Source organism: Amphiura filiformis, chromosome 4 (genome assembly GCF_039555335.1).
Source record: "Amphiura filiformis chromosome 4, Afil_fr2py, whole genome shotgun sequence".
NCBI lineage: Eukaryota > Metazoa > Echinodermata > Ophiuroidea > Amphilepidida > Amphiuridae > Amphiura > Amphiura filiformis.
This window is the reverse complement of record NC_092631.1, coordinates 70384705-70407992: the sequence shown is the minus strand read 5'-3', so window position 1 is coordinate 70407992 and position 23288 is coordinate 70384705. Positions and strand designations below refer to the sequence as shown.

At 36.6% G+C, this 23288-nt stretch overlaps 1 protein-coding gene across 3 annotated transcripts in view; it reads left to right on the top strand.

The window, feature by feature from the left end:
- The window catches only part of LOC140151329 (uncharacterized), a 29255-nt gene extending 11635 nt beyond the window's left edge, over nucleotides 1-17620 (top strand). The window contains exons 1-3 of one of the 3 annotated variants that reach the window (XM_072173637.1): nucleotides 9392-9960; nucleotides 10119-10328; nucleotides 16371-17620. In XM_072173637.1, the coding sequence (XP_072029738.1) occupies nucleotides 9631-9960; nucleotides 10119-10328; nucleotides 16371-16604 (774 nt within the window). In that variant the 5' untranslated portion in view covers nucleotides 9392-9630 and the 3' untranslated portion in view covers nucleotides 16605-17620. Of the gene's footprint in view, nucleotides 1-9391; nucleotides 9961-10118; nucleotides 10329-16370 lie in introns of those variants that run through there. The other 2 variants (XM_072173634.1, XM_072173636.1) reach the window with 2 other exon arrangements.
- Nucleotides 17621-23288: the final 5668 nt, after the last annotated feature.

Here is a 23288-nt window from a genome sequence, read left to right as displayed (position 1 = left end):
CCTACATGTACATATAATTACAAAGAGACAACTTGTTGACGTCTGCCTTCTTCCCTTGAACTATTCGCGATACTGAGGGCATAACATCCAACGGATACATGGATGTAGATTGCATTGCGGGCCTTGATTATCATAAAGATCTTGGACCCAGACAATGTCGACACGCTTAATGTGGTATGTTTTGAATGTTCCTTTTTTATATGTTGTAACAGGAAATTTCATGTCGTTATGTTGTGGATGGATGGCCATTTTGGCATATAAGCTAAACTTTTATAAGATAAACTGCTTTATACAGTTATCTAGTTCCTATAATTACGTCGTATATAATCATAAGTGAACACGAAGAAAGGCTTCGTCATGACACACGTGCAGCTGCTGTTGTCTAAATTCAATATCAACACGCACAATACTAGACTTTAAGGTCTTGTTGGTAAAATAACACTAACGAAGTGTGATTCTAGATAGGAAAATATTGTCAATATCTATTGCACTTGTTAATTTGGAGCGGAAATTTTAGCTTAAATTTTGCAAATGATACACAGATTACTTCGCTTAAATCTGTGAATATGTTTTGAACAGGTCTTCCTATGTGTCCATGGCAAGGGTTAAATTGACGCTTATTTCTATTTAACCTTTAACCTTTTATGCTTAAAATAGGGTCTAAGTAAGACGGAAATCTCCTTAATGCTTGAAATAACATCCTCAATTTGATTATGTACATGTACAATATTATTTAGAATCGTGTACATTGGGATAAATTTACTATAGGTTACATACCACCAATTCCCTATTAGACAATTTCAAAGGAACAATTTATATTTTGTGCAGGATTGTTATTTGAATATTCATATTTCTTACCACCGAGTTTTTAAGCACTGAACAGTATGATGACATGGAACGTGCAAAATTCACACTACTGATCATTTTGATGGATGCATAATTACTAAAACCCGAAGCTGTTGGAATGAATTTTGGTAGCATTTCATCATATCTGTTTAAACAACGAGAGAATATACATTATTTCAAAAACATAATTTCCAAACAAAATCCTCATACATTTCTACTATACTATGATCAGTTCGTATCAGAGACTCTGAGTTCGTAATAGGCGGGACTAACGTCGTGCAGTGATATAGAATGGCGTTCACGCACTTCATAGTGCAGTTTTGTCCACGGCAAATTCACCGTGACCTTTTCAGCCATAAACCCGCTTAGTGAAGATTAAATTGAAATATGCAGTACTAAACCATTATAGTAATCGATTGTCCAATGCAAATTCCTTACCACGTGATAATATTAATCCAATGAGCGATAGAATTGTCCGCTACGGTCGACTAATCCAATCGATAATGACGCTATTGACATGTACGAGCGGAGCTCCACTGACTGAGTTTTGGGGTATTTTTCACTGGTTTGCTTATTAAGGCGGTCCTCCGTTATTATAAGGACTATGCTAATAATTTAAAGATTGACATGTAGAGAATAAACCATACTTGATTGACAGAAAGTACTAAATTTGTACCTATTGCGGTTTCGTGACACCCCTCGTGCAAATGCGACCAAGTCAGGGCGGCCCGGTGAAGCGAAATGTGCATTGGATTAACAGGGAGTTTGGATAAGATGTAGATTTCCTTTCTCATACAAATGTATGGTCCCCGGTTATTAAAGCTTGTACCGGGTTAAAAATTCAGATATTTTGAAAAGAATAAGTAATTGAAACATAGAGCAAGTACTAAAATCATAGCTTTTATACTTTTTGATATATGACGCTAACTAGTTCATCTCCTATATCTACAACACAGCGCTACCAGTACGGGTCAATTGCCTATTGTGAGTGCCCCTGTGTTGTGTGCATACATGTAGTTAACAATAACTGCATGATGTTGGGCGCAGCACCCACGAAAATTGCGCTTTGTGTATTGCGTGATTAATTCTCGCTTTTGTGAATTTACGCGAGCGTAAGTTAGGACTCATTAATTAACGCGAGCAGTAATAATCGAGCTGATCATAGGACACCCCGCTTGGGAGTTTTCAATGATTTTCACTCTGGTCTTATAAAGTGTCATTCTGAAAGAATTATCAGAAGTCATATTGGACATTAATGATATTGTTCTTGTTTTATCTAGAAGTAATTTGCCAGTGTTTCTCTTGCATATTTTGTTACGGATATGATTAAAACAACAGTGATATCATTCTGTTTACCGCAAGATAAATCATCACTATTTACATTAGTTGATTGAAAGTACTTTCCTCTTTCCTCATTTCTCCACTTGTTCGACATTTACTTGTTCGACACACAATCAGCAAAAACTGGATTACTGATAACTTTCAATCCAGGTTTTCAATAGCGTTAGGATTAGGGCAGTAGGATTAGCAGTTAGCCTAGTAGACGACTACAAACAATCGACTAAAATATATAATCGCATGTGACCATGGGGGCGGCTATAACAAAACCACCAAGTAATAATTACTCAGGTGACGGATCATTACACACAAATGAAGAGGAATTTTTCAGACAAAAAATTAATACATTTTTTACATGTTATTAAATTTCAAAGTATTTCCCGCTGAAAAAAAATATCGACGGAAACCCTTACAATGAATAATATTACAAAGTTGCAAAAGAGTCAACATTTTGTTGTAAAATCAAAATGTTGTAAAATCAAAATCGGGTCATGCTTGCCGCCTTTCTATTCAAATGTACAGGAAGACCACCCACTATGCTGAAGGTCACTTTCAATACATCCTGTCTAGACGCTGTAATGTCAGCGCCCATGTGGGTAATGTTCAATGATTTTTAGGGTACTATTTTTAATCACCTAAGCTACCTGGTTAGGTCAGGCGGCGAGTGGCATGATAGAGCCGGCAACTTGTGAAACCGCCAGGCCGTATGGCATTTTCCATATACTCGGTTAATATTGTGGTGTTCATTATCGAACCCCAACGGTTTTAGCTTGTATTTATATTATTTATTAACATAGGCCTATTTGTTTGTGATATTTCAAGCGTTTTAAAATTTCAAAATAATCCCATTCAATTACACGGTTGACGATGGAAATTTACTGAATTTAGAGAATGCACTGCGACCACCACCTGGGTTAGGTTATGGTTATGGTTTGGGTAGTTGTAAATCTAGTAACGTATCGAAACGTATGGAAACGTATGGAAATGGATGAAAAAGGATGGAAATGGATGGAAATAGGACAGGAACGGATCGAAAAGGATGAAAATGGGTCGGAATAAATCAAAATATGACTCGAACATCTCAAAATGAGTACAATAAGAGCTCAAATTCGTCAAAATGTGTTTCACCCATCGGTCAAAAAACAAAGCTCGTCTCCGAAGACTTCACCACTAGCTAGTGCTAGGCGATACGTGATACCAATAGCTTCTCGCATGCTTTAAGCGGCATGGAAAACACTACCAAGTTTCCGAGTCTTCAACTTCATTTAATTACTCAATCAATAAACTCTCTTCCCAGTGGCGGCACCAGGGGGGGGCAATGGGGAAAATGCGTCCCCAGTCAGAACTCTTGTCCCCCTGTTTCCCCTTCTTTATTTCTTTATTTCTTTATTTCTTTATTACTTTCTTTCTTTCTTTCTTTCTTTTTTTCTTTCTTTTTTTCTTTCTTTATTTCTTTCTTTCTTTCTTTCTTTTTTTTCTTTCTTTCTTTCTTTCTTTCTTTCTTTACCATGTGCAGGGGTGTGAGTGACCACAGATCAAAAAATCTGAAAAAATCTGAAATTTGGAAAGCTCCTATACTTTTGTACAGAGGAAGTGCAGAAAAAGATATAAAATTCAAGATCAAAAAATCTGAATTCAGATTTTAATCTGAACTCTCACACCCCTGCATGTGTTGTAATTTCGTTCTGGTATACCAGAACGAAATTCAAATTTCACGATATCTTTGCTAAACTAATTAATCTGCAAGAAATTTTTTGTACATAAACATTATGTAGCCAGAGGTTTCCAGTGATAGGGAGTCTATAAAAATCTCAACTTTTTTTGAGAAAAGTGGGGGGATGAGGCTGTGGATCACGAATGCCCTTTTAAAGGAGTGTTTCGTGATCCTAGCATCCTCTTTTTATGACATTTTTCAGTACATATCCACAAAAAAAGCCTATTCCCAAAATTTCAGTTGATTCCAATTTTGCGCTTGTGAGTTATGCATGATTATACACTGCTCCATAGACAATGCGTTGTAATTTCGTTCTGGTGCACCAGAACGAAATTCAAATTTCACGATATCTTTACAAAACGAATTAATCTGCAAGAAATATTTTGTACATAAACATTATGTAGCCAGAGGTTTCCAGTGATATAAAAATCTCACCTTTTTTTGAGAAAAGTGGGGGGATGAGGCTGTGGATCACGAAATGCCCCTTTAATAAACTCCACGCATTCTTTTACCGCCCAAGTCTAAAATCATAAAATGATGACCTCGGTGACCTTGACCCACTAACCAAAACAAACTTTTGCATAATGAAAATCCCCCGGTCACAATCAACACACTCTCCTCCATGCAATTAGCTACAATTACTCGATGCATATTAGGGCTCAATGCTCTGTACTGCTTGGGTGACGTGCTCTCCCTATGCGCCGGTGATTTGAACATTTCTTCGTTTATTTTGTACGTTTTTGCGAGTACCTTTGCATCAATTTCGATCCATGTTGGAATATTTTGACCCGTTTCCATCCATTCTTACCCATTTCCATCCGTTCCTACCCATTTCCATCCTTTTTCATCCATTTCCACCCGTTTCCATAGGTTTCGATACGTTACCAGATTTACAGATACCCGTTATGGTTTGCGGTGTCGAGCAAGTGGACTGTCGAGCAAACGAAGGGCTTCTATGGTTTCATGATTCAACATGTTCAAAAGCTGTCTAACTATTTGTATGGTAATGGAGATAATCTGATCAGCCTAACAGGTGCATTGGCATGATTTAGGTTACAGCCAGGATTCAGTGCAGGGATTTCAAAGTAATAAAGTATGACTATAAACAATGTAATAATAATAGTGATATTAGAGAGAATGCGATTTCCAAACATAGCATCGAACGTACGTGGAATCTATTCAAAATCCCGTCACAGGAGAGTGATTTTGAATAGATTCCACGTACGTTCGATACGTACGTTTGTAAATCGCAATCTCCCTATTATGTCATTATGCATTTATTCAGAAGTTTATAAATTAATCAAATAAGGCTTAGTATATCCACTATGAAAATCTTAATACCCACTTTATCAAACTTATTCAAAATAATGCCCGCATCACTTCACTTCAAGTGTTTTCAATTAATCGTGTAAATCTTTACGGGCATTCTTCAGCTAGTCGATGACAACTTGATTTTATTAGCTGGATCAAGTTCAAGAAAATTGTAATCTTCTCTTTAATACTTCATGTACTTAGCGATAAAATGTTATCATTTTAAATTCTTCTTCGTCATAGCTTAAAGAAGTCATTTTCCGTTTGCTGGTTGTTTGTAATTATCTCTCAAAAATGTTTTATCATCAATTAACTTCATTAATCATAGAGTGAACGACTTTCAAAAATATCAATTAATATTTTCTTTCTTTATGCTAAAGATATTACCGTTCTCAATTGTTTTAATTTTTTTTTCTAGAAAAGAGCGTTATATATTTAAAAGAACAAGATCAGAAATTTCTTACGAAAATATTATACCTAGCTTAATCTGCAGCAGATAGTGTCGGCATTACATTACCCAGACATAGCGATAAGCGAGACATAATTTGCTGGGGAGGTACCGAGGGAGGGAAGGAACTAAGATGGCATGGAACAGACATGGGCAATATAATGATAATATTGTATCTCTTGACACGCGTATCACAATGCGTCACAACAAGATATTTGCTTGTTCAATTTTACACACATTTATGTCGACAAAAATATCCAATAAGTGATTTTCCAGTAAGTGATTTTCCAATGTATTTGTTTTTTCTTAGTAAAGTTGTTTCTGTGTTTTAGTTTCTTGATAGTAAACCCGAGCAAAACACCCTGCGTTATATATGTCATATCTCATTCCCTGCCCCATATTGTCTTTATCTAATTGTGTGTTTGAGTGTTGAATTGCCACGTTACCTTTGATAAAGATCCTGCTAAGATCGAAAGCTCAGGCCTTTAACCAAATTTGAATTTTAGTTTTAAAATGGAACAAAAGACCATGACAAAGTATTTCAATCCATAAAACACAATAAGCATAAAGCAATGGATGTATCCTGTAAGAGTTATCCTAAAGACTGCACAAAAAGTAACGCAGCTGTTATAAGTACGCCTATAGCATCCGAACTAATAATTTTGTTTACAATATTTCAACATAGAAAGAAGGATGGTTTATTTACGAGCATTTTGATGCCATATTTGTCCAATTTCGTTCAATATTAACAACACAGCAGTGTTTTAAAGAAAAATGCCACAATTAAAAAGTTGCAGCTATTTGTATTGATTTGAAAAGGGCATTTCGTGATCCACAGCCTCCTCCCCCCACTTTTCTCAAAAAAAGTTGAGATTTTTGTATCACTGGAAACCTCTGGCTACATAATGTTTATGTACAAAATATTTCTTGCAGATTAATTCGTTTAGCTAAGATATCGTGAAATTTGAATTTCGTTCTGGTGCACCAGAACGAAATTACAACGTATTGTCTATGGAACAGTGTAATACACATAATCATGCATAACTTGCAAACGCAAAATCGGAATCAACTGAAATTTTGGGAACATGCTTTTTCGTGGATATGTACTGAAAAATGTCTTAAAAAGAGGATGCTAGGATCACGAAATACTCCTTGAAGTCAGCGCGAAAATAATGGAGGGTTTTACGTGTCACACTGCTTGCGTAATACCCATTAATGGCTGTCAACTGCCACTTTTAAATTCGGGTCTTTTTCTTTAAAATCACTACTGTGTTGCGAATATTGAACGACATTTGACAAATTGGGTATCAAAATGAGCGTAAATAAATCATCCTTCTTTCTATGTAGAAATATCGTAGAAACAATTATTTCTTCTGAAGCTATAGGCGTATTTATAACAGCTGCATTACTCTTTGTGCAGACTTTATTTACATGGGACTAACATATGGAACTTATAATTGACACGTCGTTATCAATCATCATCTGCTTCTGAATACATTCATATTAAGGAAGACTATTTTGATGTTAATGTACTATTGGCATAAATATGAAAAAAAATTCTTTGGCTCTCTAAAGGCAATTTTCTCAATTAGAGTTCGGCTGTACTAAAGCCGTCCCACAATGTACAATAGGAATTTGTCATACCGATATTTCTTATTTGTTTAGGGCAATGAAAAACATCATTGAAAGGGTCTTTAACACGTGGGGCTGAAATGATCAGCAGGTTTGAGGTAAATCAACCCAGGAAACATTAAACTTATTATTTATATATAATCAAAGACAGATTTAAAAAGACACGTTTGCGTCTGACGTTATCTGTCAATCAAACTCGGACACGGGTTTTTTACGGGTTTACGTGATGATTGAATTTCTGAACGCGGAGGTAAAACAGCGTGCCATATGGTTGATTTTGCACCTTCAAATATACAAACCATCTCAAAACTTAGGTCTGAGGTAATAGGTAATAGGAAACATTCTTTCCTAAAGGTACCAAGCTAAGGGAACGGATAGCAATGTTTGCACAGTATTTTTGTGGGACATGAGAGCACATCAGATTATCGAATTGCATTCTGAATACGAGGAATACCCTTCTGATATCAAATAGTTTGATTTTTTTTAATTGGTGATATAATACATATTTTATGACAAATTATTAAAAATTTCTCAAACGGATGGTTTTGAAAGCAATCTATAACAGTTTCAATGTCATGAATGATGGTAACTTGTACTCGTTTAGGTGAAGGGAAATTAAAGGACATTTCGCTGTTCACCTCAAAAACTAACCAGAGATAAATGTGCGCAAAGTCTTTTGAGCTGGATAATGTCACTTACACTAAGGTCATTCCACCTTTATTGCAGCCCATGAGCATATTAACATTTTGCCTGTCAGTATAAATGTGAGTCAAATCTTTCAAAATGATCACTCGCTCAGTCACCCATAAAATGATGAATGTGGTTAAAATGTGACATTATTGAAATTTCCGATTGCTTTCTGTTGCAACCTATCAGTGGCCACGCCTTTTAAACTTTTTCTTGAATACTTGCGCAATTGCCTCAAATGAAGAAGCTATTAAAGATTTAACAATTAATAAAGATTAATTTTAACGACGTACTTAATCAGTTTTGATAAAAGAATGAAAGATGCAATTATTTCTGAAAGGCAATATTCTCTGTAAATATCTCACACATAATTATACCGCGCAAAACGGATGTGAAAAAATCTTTCACAGGCATAAAATATCTTTAATGGCCGATTTTGCCAAGGAAAAATGTTTGTAGGGAGCAGAAAAAGCCGTTCCTTAGATGTGAAATCCACCGATCTACGTAAAAGACTTTAAAACAACAGAAATGGAAGTGGTTTTCCCTGGAAGGACACCCTTGATTTTTTTTATCATTCCTATGAACAGTCTATAATATCGAATTGATTAATTCGAATTAAACAATTCATTGATGTTAGCACTGGGTAGTAGCCATTACTGCCAGTAGACAGGAAGTCTAGCAAGTTGACCTCAACTCTGTAGGTGGTCTTCCTGTACTTTTGAATGAGACAGCAGTAACCTTGGGCATGTTTTAGACCAACATTTTGGATTTTTCAGATTTTTTTCTAAGTTTGTGAGAGCATAACAAGACTATCCGTCGATGGATTTTTATTTCCGTCAGTAGATATTTTTACAATTAAGTTTTTCACAACATATTAAAAAGGCAGAGACCCCTGATGTATAATAAATTAGCTAGGTAAGTTTTGAGTAACCTTCATGAAAATTATCAAAAAAGTGCCTATTCAATTCTGTGGGTACGGGCCATCACCTGTCACTTGGTAGTCTTGTAACATGTCTAATGGCGCTGCCCATGGCCACTCGATGAATTGTTTAATTCGAATTAATCAATTCGATATTATAGACTGATGAAGAAAAAAAGGAAAAGGGAAGAAAAGGAAAGACAGAAAGATTAGTAGAAAGGTGCGTACTTTATAGTTTACGTTGATAAAAACACAAGATTAACAAGTGTTAATAAAGTGTTAAACCTAGCTGTTAATATCTTTCCGTTACCAAGGTTACTGTATATTCAGACATTCTACAGACATTGGAAAAGCTCCCGCGTGGACTTTGTGACAGTTTCCCAGTCACTCTATGGAGGTTAATTGGTTACTTCCTATCTGATTCTACAACCAGATGTACCATGCTGACTCTATACCCGATCACGGTACTAGAAAAAGTTAAGAAACTACACGCGAGTCAGTCAAGGGGCCTCTATGTTAGCTCGCTCGCTTAGTGCTATCTCAGCTACTCTCACATCGTCTTGGCTATACTTTTCCCAATACAGTCTGACTAGACTACTTGCAAATGTCTTAGCCAGCTCATCGAAGACGTTCGACAGACTACATTAACTATAGGTTCCGTCATCACTTTGAATATGCAGGCGACAATCAGGAAAAACCGGTGTTTCATCAGTATTCATAATTCTTCTCTGAGTTATGGCAGATGATTCTGAACCTCCTTCAGAAGACCAACCAAGACCTACGTCATTTCACTCCGTCGCATCACATTGTTCGTCTTGTTCTTTTGCTTCTTCACCATCCAGTTTCTATTCTATCTGCTTCTTGTATCCTGATTCCGATTCTTCGAGCTCATCCTTCTCGTTCTGTTCCACCACTTCTCTTTCCGCTTCATCCGACACCGACTCTCTATGCTCCACCATGTCTACCGTCTCTTCCTCAAATGGTGATACATCATTCAACACACCGCCAGAGACAACAGATGATAATGTAGCAGAGTCTGGGCTGTACGCCAAAATTCGCCTCCAGGTCAGTGTCTTACGATTCCAAGGGGCCTCGTAAAGGGCTGGCAGCAATAATGCAGATAACCCACGACATTTGATATACACAGGAATACTGTAGCCTCTTTTTATGAGGATTAATTATGCCTGAAGTCATTTTAATATTCTTCTTTTTAACCCATGCAGGAAAAGCAGAAGAAGGAAGCTTATGACCTGGCTAAGCTTGAGATGCTGACGGGAGGTTTCCTGGACACAGCAGCCCTGGAATCAAACGCAGCACTCTTGGCACTTCTTCTTAAACAAGCTACAAATGATGGCTTCTTTTGGACGGTGGTGGCGCTAGTCGTCGTAGCTGTTTGTTTGCAAGTCGCCATTGGTGTAATTTTAGCATTTAGGGTGAGTAAAATTTTACATAAATTAAATTCAAAGTACTGTTTACTTATTTTCACTAGAATAGGTTGCACCTGTGTGTACAGGCTTCAACGGAAATGTACCGGAAATGTACCCTCGGCTGGTGCTTACTAGGCAGCCGGCCGAGGCCTCCATTCACAGTAAAGTAAATTAGGTGTTCATTGTAGCCATTTACTGGTACTTTCTATTCAAATCCGAATTCTTTGTTCAACATACGCTTTTAAAATTAATTTTCACTCTACAACCCTTTCACCACGTGATCAAATATCTAGAGGTAGTTAATTAGCTACTGGCATTAGGATGAAGCTGAACGTTTGTCAAGGTCAACAAGAAGGAAGATATTTACCACAGGAAACTAAGACCTTGGCTACAGCAACGTTATCTAGATAAAAAAAAGTTGACGAATTTTCCCAATAACTTTGAAAGAAACTACGTCTTCTTCACTTTGACGATAATAATTTAAACCTTTGAGCTGCCTATTCACAAGAACATTAATTCTTACAACTTATATTAACCTGAAGAAATTTATTATATTCGATGAAAGAAATGTCTTATATCTGCATTCATGGATGACTACTAAGATTTGCAATTATTTGCATCTGGGACACGTGGGCGACGAAAAGTCAAAGTACACCATTTTCAACAGACACTGTGATTTCACTTTATCATAAGAATGTATTGGCTAATTAGAAAAGATGCTTACACGACAAGTATTCACTAAGCCATGACTAGGATATTTTTCTGCCAGTTCCAAAGGGTCGAAAGTTCATTCACTATACGCTATTGTTTAGCACTGGACTTGAAAAACGGTGAACCTGCGTAAGCCTTCAAATTATCAACAAATTCCAAAAACATCATTACACAGGTTAAATCGTGCGTGTAATCCTGCAAGTTTTTCCTGAATATTGAATTTACGAACCTGTTTTCCACTAGAGGTATAGTTGCACCTGTGTTTAATGGAAATGTGGCTACTGCTGGTACCTACAAGGCCTCCATTTTGAGGCCCAAGCACAGTAAAGTGAATTGGGTGTTTATCGTAGTAACTTGATAAATATAAATAAACAACTTGGTGGTATCTTAAATCCAAATCCAACTTCTTCACTCAGAACCAACACCTTGTAAATTTATCACTTTTTAAAGTAATCACTATTTCAATTTTTCACGCTACAAAGTTTTCACCACATGATCAAATATCTAGAGGTGGTTGTAATTAATTAGCTACTTGCATTAGGATGAAACTAAACGTTTGTCAAGGTCAACAAGAAGGAGGTCATTTACTGCAGGAAACTAACACCCTGACTACAGCAACTTTATCAAGATAAAAAATAAGTTGAATAGTCGGTTTCCAAACATCATTACAAAGGTTCAATTACGCATGCTGTCTTGTAAGTTTGTCCTGAATATTGAATCTACGAACCCATTTACCACCAGTAGCAGTTGCACCTGTGGCTTTAATGGAAATGTGGCTTCCACTTTGAGCCCAAGCACAGTAAAGTGAATTTGGTGTTTATCGTAGAAACTTAGTGGTATCTTATATCCAAATCCAAATTTTCACTCTACAACCCTTTCACCACATGATCAAATATCTAGAGGTAGTTAATTAGATACTTGCATTAGGATGAAGCTGAACATTTGTCAAGGTCAACAAGAAGGAAGCCATTTACCACAAGAACCAAGACTCTGGTTACAGTAACCTTTTTTAGATTAAAAGTTGACGAGTCTTCCCAATAACTTTAAAAGGAAACTATGTCACCTTTACCCGCGATAAGCTTTCCCTTTGAGCTGTCCATTCACAAGAACATTAATTCTTACAGTTTATATTAACCGGGAGAAATTTATGTTTTCGATGAAAGAAATGTCTTATATCTGCATTCGTGGATGACTAGCAAGATTTGCAATTATTTGCATCTGGGACACGTGGGCGACGAAAAGTCAAAGACATTTATTCTCATGTTTATGCACTGGCTTCAACTATATAGTACTGTGCTTTCACTTCTATCATTTTATTTTGTGGAGTTCTTACAAGAATATATTGGCTAATTAGAAAAGATGCTTGCACGATATGGATTCACAAGCCATGACTAAGATCTGCCAATTCCCAAAGGTGGAAAGTTCATTCATTATACGTTAATGGTTAGCACTGGACTTGAACTGGACTTTAGCACTGATCCTATGTAACGTAAACCTTCAAACCGTCAATAAATTCCAAAACATCATTACACAGGTTCAATATTGAATATTGAATTTAGAACCTATGGGTAATTTCGTTTATACGAACATGACGAAAGGTTGATTCTTGCTCATTTGGTTCTTATCCGTGAAATGTAGATTCAGGATTGGCACCCCGAAATTGGCTGAGAACCATTCTCAAATATATTGTAGTTCACTAGCTGTGTAGATCTCAATTCCTTTAGAGGCTTTTGGCAGGTTGGGCCCTCCTTACTTCCTCAGTGCAATAAAACCAGACCAAACCTTCAATAAGTTGTTTTGTTTTCCGCCTTTTAAAATTTGAAATAAGAAACAATTTGACATTTTTGAAGTGATTCGGAAATTATCACATAAAAAAGTTGTACACAATGACTCAGTAGGAAAATACTGTTATTAGGTTTTAAGATTAACAGTTTGATAAAGCCGTAAGAATTGGCCGTTTGTGTGACTTTGGTGAATTAAATTACGTCCAAACAGGTGTGACACGCAAGATAGACTGTTCCATGTATTATGTTCGCGATTTGCACACACGATAACTATAAGAAGAAACCCCGCCCGTTGCAGGTTCGAGAAGTTAACAGTTTTATTTTTCTCTAAGATCTTATGGTAAAAGAGTTTCATAAGCTAAAGGCTAATTGGCACTCTTTGCTGTACCATCACAAAATTCATTTTCTACATGTAACCTTTTTATGGGACACCTTGTATATATAAAAGCTGTGAAGTTTGCAGCATTAGGCAATGTGGTCCATGTAGGCTACAAGTAATTTTATAAAGAGGTCTAAAACGTTAAAGTAAGGCGGAAAAGATAAACACTTGTACAGTACGATGACCTATTATTATTATATCCGATGAAAGAAATGTCTTATATCTGCATTCATGGATGACTACCAAGATTTGCAATTATTTGCATCTGGGACACGTGGGTGACGAAAAGTCAAAGTCTATAACGATGATCTTTTGTATTGTTGTAATATTTTTCTAACATGTAGCTAAATAAAACGATTTACTATTACTGACGACAATATTGTGAAGTTATGTTTATCAAAACCATTCAAAAAACGAAAGTTTGAAAGACTTTGAAAACGAATGGTGAAGAAAAATAACAGGAAACAGAGGAAAATTTCTTTCGCGCAAAAATGAATGACAAATGCAATCGGCCATTAAAAGATTAGTACTTTCAGATGTGAAAGTTCATGTCTGAAGACAGAGGCATTGTTTCAAGTAATGTGACAGTAATTTTCCCTCTTATCATGCTTATGGCTCATTTAAATACAACCACATGAGGCCATGTTTGACAGACAAGAGGCATAAAGTGTCATAACGAGTGTCAAGCTTGAAACAACAACAACCGCCTATATTGAATTACGGTACATAAACAGTGTACTTAGGTTATATAAATGCGCTTTTATAAATACGCACGTGACCACCTCCGCGCTGCCATAACAGCTTATAGACAGTAAGTCTCGAAGTGACCTTCTACATAGCGAGTGGTCTTTCTATACATTTGAATGTAAAGGCGGAACAACATGAGACTGCTGTGCAGCAAAATGGTCTATTTTGTTCAACTTCGTGATTAAGTTGTAAACGTTTCCGTCGTCAAATACTTTTAAAATGTTGTTTTTGATAACATATTACAAATTCGGAATTGCAAAATGTGTAATACTTTTGCCATTCTATTTGATGATATTTATCTACAGAGTTCCTATCCCTTTCTGTATAGTGGTCAATGCATGAAGATTTGGTCACGCTTGTTGGTCATGGTATGTCGTGCCCATGGGTCACGTGCGTATTTATAAAAGCGCATTTATAGATATAACTGATAAATGTTTACAGCCTGAGATCCCCTATTAACATCATTATTCTGCGTAATAGATCATGAAACCTAGATCACAAACTTTCTTCATTCAATCTGAAAGCTTTTTATAAAAGATCATTCTCTGGAGATTTCGCCCTGCCGTTTTCAGCACTTTAAATGTTATTCCTAAATGCAAGTTGTGACAGAGTTAGTTTTTAACGAAAGGAAGTTGCACTGTAAATCTTCTGTTCCAATCGTGATGTTTTTACATACACAACGTGACTTTCCTCTAAAGGCACCCACAATTTTTTTATTGTCAAAATTGCGTAGATTTCCTGAGTTTAAATTTCAATCAACATTGTCTGATTTCCTAGGTTTCCTATGCTAACTTCCAGAACTATGAAACTATGAATGTCAAGCACTTAAAACAATAGTTCTTTGCTCGTTTGATTTGAACGTTGTTTAAAATGCATCGTATACTTTTAAAACTGGATCTTTGTCTATCAAATGTTTGTAACTTTACTTCTTATCACATTGGATTCAATTTCAGTTTACCCTAATATGGTTTAGTTTTAAATCCAGGAGTTTTTTCCAAGTGTTCGGGTACATTTTTGGCTCAGTATACAAGATTTTTTCAAGGGCGCAACTCGGGATCTCTGCGTGACAACTCACAACTGACAAGCGAGTCACCAATAGAGCAACCAGGGATGAGCTGCCAGTGAGGCGGTTTTATCCTACATTAATATTTATGTTCACCGTGTACATAACATATTATTATCCCCTTAATTCATGTTTTTGGAGCAACTTTAAACCTCGTGTTATATATCAGAAATTAACAAAGATATAAAAAAAAATACAAAACGTTTTCAGAATGTGAATATATTTTCAGCAAATTACTACTCCTTTAAACCTGTAAATATATTTGAAGAATGGCATGTATCAAAGTCATTACCGATATTCTATTTTGGTACGTGGACACCTTTAGCACAGATTGTTTGATAGATAATGGTAGTATTACCATTAGCTATATATATTGCATGGTACCATAAGCCCCACTAAATTTATAAATTATAATCTAATTAAAGCTGGAGGAAATTTGGACTGCAATGTTTTTACCTGTCATGAAACCATGTCGTGAGGTGAACAAAAACTTAAAATCATCTTGTGTGCATTTTTACTTTGAAATTTCCTTTTTAGCTTAATTAAATTAAAAATGGCAAAATAAAGAACAGCTCCATCGTTGAGTACTATAACTAAGCTACATACAGTTTTTTTGGGGAGGGATCATTCTTTTAAAAAAATTGGTCGATGCTATTTTGACCCACTTAATGATTTCACAGAGAGGAAGGGTAAGCTTTGCGAAGTTTATACAGGGCTTCGCCGATCTTGTGGTTTATTCCCTTGTATTTCAATCGAATGGCATTGTGAATATGTGAATTTGCTTCTTATCGTGCCTAGCTTTGCCTGCCTTGTTTTAAATAACTTTTTAAATAACTTAAAAGTATCATGCATTTTGTTTTAGAAGAAAAAACAATATTCATACTTATGAGATTGGGGTTTACATCGCTTTCCAATCACGGTTGAGTGAATCACTCAACAACTTATAGGGAATGATTCGAACCACACCCGCCGGTTCTCGCAAATACTATCTATGAAGTGTAAACATGGTAAATGACAAAAACTCTGAGATTATCAATTTCGCTGTGTGTAAATCAGTCTGGTATTTTGGCTTGTGTTGTGAAGTAGTAGCCCTAACTTTCTGATGGTTTACTAAGTTGTTAACACTAACTCTCATTACCCTTGCTCTACTCTAAGATCCAAACCCTTATCCTATCCATGTTAAAACCTCAATCATGTCAACCACAACTGCATGTAATGCAATTTCAATAGTTTCTATATTGTAACCTGACACCATGGATTGATCATGATGCTACCCCAGTAAGGAGGTATTTCTCTGCTGATTGCAAATGGATTATATAAATTTTGAAACTTACCCTTACTTTTTTTATTTTTTTATTTCTCAGTTCCGTTCCACACTGGACATGGAAGAAGGTTCAACAGGCCAGGCAAGCAAAAAAGGAGGTTGTTTCGAAAGATTGGATGCGTCATGCTGGTGTAGTCCGAAGGTCCTTCTATTTTTTGCAGCAGTGTTACTAATGGTTCTTAATGTTGTGAACATGTTCATCATTGCATTCGCGGGTCAAGTAAGTGACCAGGAAGAACAGGCAGTAGAAGCAGCAGCACCTGAAGTACAGTAAAGAGTGCTTCAATATTGACATTTATGAACAATTTGTATAAAAAGAGGTATAATCGACATGGTCTAAAGATCTCAACCTTAAACAAAGCACAATGATAACATAACTGTATTGGTCTTATTGCAACATTATATATAGCCCATGTGCAACGTTGATCTTCTTTATATTCAGAACATTTGGAATAAATGAAGGTCATAATGACTTTCAGTTGCACTTATCGTGAACTACAGGAACTATACATACAAGGAACAGACCATTGTGGTCGATTATACTACTTCATCTACTCAGAGATATTAAGAACCCTGGATATAACTTTGGAAATATTGTACCATAGTGCTATTGGAATCGTTTTGAGGAAAAAATGGTTTGCAGAACGTGTTCAATTATATGTAATCAGATACATCACGGGTTGGTTAACATGTGTTGATTCAATGAAATGTTTTCGTAACAATTTACATTTTCATGGAGTTTGGTGATATTCTTACAGCCCAACGTAACATAAACTTGGATCGTTGACATTTGGGAAATTCATTCGGCATTGGCAGAAATGACGCAAACCCTCAATGCGATATCTGAAATGAAACAAGGATTCTTTATAAAATAAAACTTTGTATAATAATATTTGCTGAATAAGAGTTGTGCAATATTATATGTAAATATTGTAAGATAGACCTATGTATAATGGTATAATTATTTGGATTATGTGTTTTTTAACTGTAAAACTGTGGAAAATGTATTAACATCTACCTTAAAAACACATTTTAAGTAAATCTGATTGACAGAATTGGCACTGCTCTCGGCAGGAAACTTACTTTTATACACTAACGATCATAATAGTATATCGAACACATTTTTATATTTTGTACATGTACTCACACTATTTTTTTGTACTTTTAAGTGAATTTATATTTTATACGCTTACTTAGTTTCTACGTCAAATGGGCTATTCCAGTTGAAATCCATACACCTATGGAAGACATGATCTTAATCTTCCACACAGGGAGTATGTATTTCAATTTCAGTTACCTAATGGGTAATTCCATTTGAAATCTACACCCCCTGTATGGGAGATTAAGATCATTTCTTCCATAATGGTGTATGGATTTCAACTGGACTGTATAAAATAACTAACGCAGCAGATACTGCCATTTTACGTTGTTTTTTTCCTTTTTTTTTAATCGGTCTGCTCCCTGAAATAAAGGTGAAATATCTACATTAGTAAATAATCAAGCATTTACTTATTTGGGAGACAGGTACAACGTAAAACGTCGTACAGGGTATATCGGAAAGAACTATACCGCCTGCACATCCGAAAGAACTGTACCGTCGGAAATTCTTGGATATTATAATGACCGAATCAAACATGATCGAGTAATTTGTAATTTGTGCATAGTGACGCATCATTCCTATACTTTTTGAATTTTGAAAATTGATAATGTTGTTCTTATTATCAGAATTCCTAAAACCGAACTATTGAGTTCGGTTTGGTTCGGGCATTAGAATACCTAAAAATGAAAGTTGCTGACGGCACAGTTCTTTCAGGGACACCTTATGCGGCTGGTAACAAACATACTGCTTACAAGGGCTTCTGGGTAATATCTGCATTCTTTGTGCACTAATCTTGAACAAATTGCCTTTGGATCAAAATATTTTATGTTAACATTTTAAGCAATAAACGTAAAATTCTGTCATAATATTAAAACAAAAATGGAAATTTTGATATTTATTTTACAACAATGTTATGGTTACGCTTATCAATTTCAGGTTATGCTCGAAGTGCCTCGGGACTAATTACATTACCTCTATTTTGTTTATGTCGATCAATTATCTTCCACCAAATGTTAATTATGTATAGCAATTTGTGTATATATTTGTACAAAAAATGTGTTTTTTCACTTTCAACAGAATTGCATGAAGTTAGTATAAATAGATAGAATGTATACAGTGTAATACAATGCTATGTACATTTGGACGTGCATATATAAAAGTATTAAGCATTTGAAAAGGTAATTGCGTAAATTCAATTTACCAAAACTTTCCCAGCTTCTGAAGTATTAATGTAAACTCGAGCAATATGATCTCTCTGTCTCTTTCGTCTTTTACAACTTCATTATTGGTTTTGTATAGTTATTTCAATTTATTGAGTGATTTCAGTTAATTCTTGAGACACAAAATATAGGTTTACCAGATATAGTTGCTTGCGTAATGTAGCATTCTTGGTGGGACTCTTACAATGGTTAGACAGCTGGTTCGAGTCCCGTTTTGCACGCTCATTATGCAAATCCACTTCATGAAAATCAGCCAAACTTATTTTTATAATGTCAAAATGGTGATGTCCAAAATATTTAAAATTGCTCAAAGCAACGATAACCATATCACGTAACACAACCTGGACGAAATAAATACATGGAATTGTACATAATGTAAACAGTGTATTTGCAACCTTATTCATGCATGTTCAGAAGTGTGTTTTGATTCCATTTGCAAAGGGCAATGTGGTTTATATCATATGATCATATGGAAAATGATTGTGCTTATTTTAGTGTCACCCCTGTGAATGAAAAAATATACAAGTACAAATTGAAACTTAAACGTAAACTTTGCCTTAAAATGAGGAATGGATCAGCCCAACCAGTGACCATGAAATGTTTGAGGAATGGAAGGAATATTTTTGCTCACTCCTTAACAACGATAGCGGCACAGCAGCTTCAGAACTTCCTGCACCAGCTTTTAAAGATCTTCCTGTTATCACTGAGCCCCCAACTCACGAAGAAGTAGTCGAAGCAATAGCTGCCATGAAGACCGACAAGGCAGTAGCATTGGACTGTGCTATAACTGCTGAAGCACTTCAGGGAGGAGGGGATATCATGATTGATATGATTCTCGAATTCTGTATGGAAGTATTCTCAACGCTGACACCGCCACGTTAGTGGGTCACAAATGTAATCATTCCTCTACCAAAGAAAGGCGACCTCTCTCTCATGACAAACTACCGTGTTATCTCGCTTCTGTCCATTGCCGCAAAAGTGTACAACAAGATCTCACATTGATCCTTTACTGAGAAGAAACCAGGCTGGCTTTAGATCACGTCGCAGCTGTGCTCAGCAATTACACATTTTGAGGAGGATCGTAGAAGGCTTCAAGGAGTACCAACTTCCCTTGACAGTCACTTTTGTGGACTTCAAAAAAGCATTCGACTCCATCAACGGGTCCGTCATGTTTTCAGTGCTGCGGCATTATGGAATACCAAATATTATGGTCAATGCTATCCAGGTGCTCTACAAGGACTCCAATAGTGCCGTTATGGTAGATGTAAGTATCTCAGAGCCCAACTGGAGTGCTTCAGGGTGATGTGTTGGCACCATTCCTGTTCATTATCCTGGTAGACTACCTTCTGAAGAAATCAACTTCTGGAATTGACGCTGGAATTGTTACCTACCCATGTCGGTCAAGCAGGTATCCTGCTAGGATGCTGAATGACCTGGATTTTGCTGATGATAATGCCCTGTTGGAATCGTCCATAGCCCGGGCCCAGTCACAGCTTACTACGACTGCAACTGCAGCAGCAAATCTAGGCCTTGTCATCAGCGCACCTAAGACAGAATATATAACTGGACTGCAAACTGTAACGCCCAGCCAGCACTTGAAGTCTATGGTAGTACTATCAACCATGTCACAGACTTCAAGTACTTGGGTTCCAAGATGGGCTCAAGTGTTGGAGATTAAAAAGAAGAAAAGCACTAGCGTGACAGCTTTCTGGAAACTGGAACAACTTTGGAGAAGCCCATCGTTGCCAATCGAAACAAATATCAAGCTGTTTGAGACAACTTGTGTTACTGTCTTTCTGTACGGGTGCGAGACATGGGTAATCACCAAGGACATGGAAAACAAGATCAATGCCTTTGCAACATCTTGCTACAGAGTCATGTTAAACATCAAGCGTGTGGATAGGATTCCAAATAAAACCATCTACAATCTGACCAACACCACTCCACTGGTTAGCAGAGTCAAGATTCATCAACTCAAATTTCTCGGCCATATACTGCGTCTTGTAGACAACGAGCCTGTGACAGAATATGCCCTTTATATTCCACCACATGGGAAGAGGAAACCGGGAATGGCCGTGCACACTGTACTTACAGTATGTCCAGCACCTCCTGTGAGATACTGAAGGGATGCTGCAGCCAAACAAAATTGTTTCGCTTGACCAAAATCGCAATAGTTGGAGAAAGCTTGTAGTCGCCTGATCCGCAGCCGCTGACTGATGATGATGGAACGTTGCCTATGTCAGCTCACAGTCAAACTGTCAGTGACGAGTTCTGTGCTGTCATTATGATGTAAGCAGATTAATAGTCCTGCCATAGTGGAAGAATTCAGCGCCAAGATTGGAAAAGTCTTTAAACCTCTTCTATATCTTGAAGACACTGATATAGAAGAACTGTGGTCCAGTTTCAGAGAAAGTTTCAAAGTGAAGGAAATCCTAGAGGGCAAAATCGTGTCAAAACACCAAAAAAAAAGACATCACACTTGACAACACTTATAACCAACTGTAACGACTCGTTACCTAGGTAACCATTCAGAGAAGTACCAGTAGGTCAACATCAATAGGACTCAATTGGCAATGACATATTTTGCTGTGTTACCTAGACAACAAGACATTCCAGGTGGTTCAAACTGTTCTTAGGTTGAGGTAATAGTACCAACAATTTGAGACAATTTTCATCAAAATTGGAGCATTTTTCTACACTAAACCCCTGTGTAGTTCTTTATTTAACCTTTTTGCTTGTAACTCCACAATGAAAGTCGTAGATATGTAAAACTATATATTTTCTGAATCCTTATGACGAAAGTTATAATTTAACGCAGGTTCGAACAAAATTAGACAAGTTTTTAATTTTGACCCCTGTATAAACTTTGACCTTGGATATCTCGAATTGCCCAGTGGTATCAATTTTACACACCTCGGAATCTGATATTGTACCAGCCATGGAACAATAATCAACAAACAAAAACACTTTAACTGACAAAACCAACCCACCTTGGTCTGCCACCGGACTAAAAGAAGCGAACCCGAAGAATATTTGCCAATAATTGGGCAATGTCAAATGCAATGTGAACTGTTGCCCACAGCGTCTACATTATTTGACCGATTATGACCAAACTTGTAAAATAAGTCGTACGTGCTAGAGCAATTTATATATAAAGACCGCGAATGACCTTTAAATGACCTCTGATGACCTTGGACAAAATTGTATTTTCGTGAAGAATACACGCCCTATCATTCATAACAGTCCATGTAATAACAAAATTTGACCTTTCTTTGACCTATGGTGACCTTGAAATGACCTCTATCATATTAGTTCATGATATAATTGGTATAATTGGTTCCACCCAAGATAAATTTTTGTTAAGAAGCTATTTTGATGGTTACCATGACAGTATGATGACACAATGCAGAGAGGTTACTGTACAATATTATTGCCCGTAACAATACACGGGACAATATTTATATTGTCCAACCGTCAATAAAATCAAACTAGATTATGCGGCCCATACACGATCAATTTGATTGATCAATATTGGGGACCCTAGATGCAGGATTGGATACATAATAATTATTATTGAAGAGATCTAACCTAGTTTGATTTTATTGACGGTTGGACAATAAAATTACTATTGATGTTCGTGTGTACAGTGCACAATGGTAGATTTTGTATCCACTGTACATCTATAGACGAATCCAAATACACGCATTCCTACACCTGACTAGCAGCCTTTAGTTGGGTAGCCGTCGGCTACAATGCACTCAAAATATGAAATGATTCGGCCTTGGCGGAAATTTTAAACTGCATTCCATCACCCGTTTTACACCTTCCGCGAAAACACAGGCAGACAAAAGAATAACACAATACAGTTCCTTCGACAAAACACACAGCATGGTCTATTCGCTGTTGAAGTGACATAATAATCGGATTAACTACACGCGGTATCTATGCATTGATGTACTTGCGAACAAAAGGACTATATGTATGAATAGATGCGACGGGATTACGCGGAATTATCTCCATTATATATATTATTAGCTATTATTCTATTAACCCTCCTCGTCCTTGCATCTTCTCTAGGTGTTAGGCGGCTTTTATTTGCACAATTGGACGCTCAAAGCACCAGGTTGGTGCTAGCGGCTACCCAAAGATGTCCGACCAAATCCTGACCATGACTTGGCTACTTGGATTCGTCTATAGGGTCTTTGATATTGATCAATCAAATTGATTGTGTATAGGCCGCATTATGCGGCCCATACACGTTCAATCTTATTGATCAATATCCAAGACCCTAGATACAAGAATGGATACAAAATCTTCCATTCACTCTCAGAAAAAAAATGAATGGGCAGAAAACCGTTGGTTAAAAAACGCCCAACAATGGTTAAGATTCTTGAAGTTGGGCAAAATACAATACATGAATGGTCAAACCTGTCAATATGGCATTCACACAGGTTGGGTGAATTCAGAGTTAAAAATTACCAATGTTGGTTAAAAGTTTACCAACCTTGGTAAAGAGCATTCTTTTCCCGCCAATAAAGTTGGGCAAAGTATGGTTTTGCCCAACCATGGTCACATGGTGTTCCTTTGCGAACTGTGATTGGTCATTTGTGTTGGGCAGAAATGCATTGCAGACATCAAG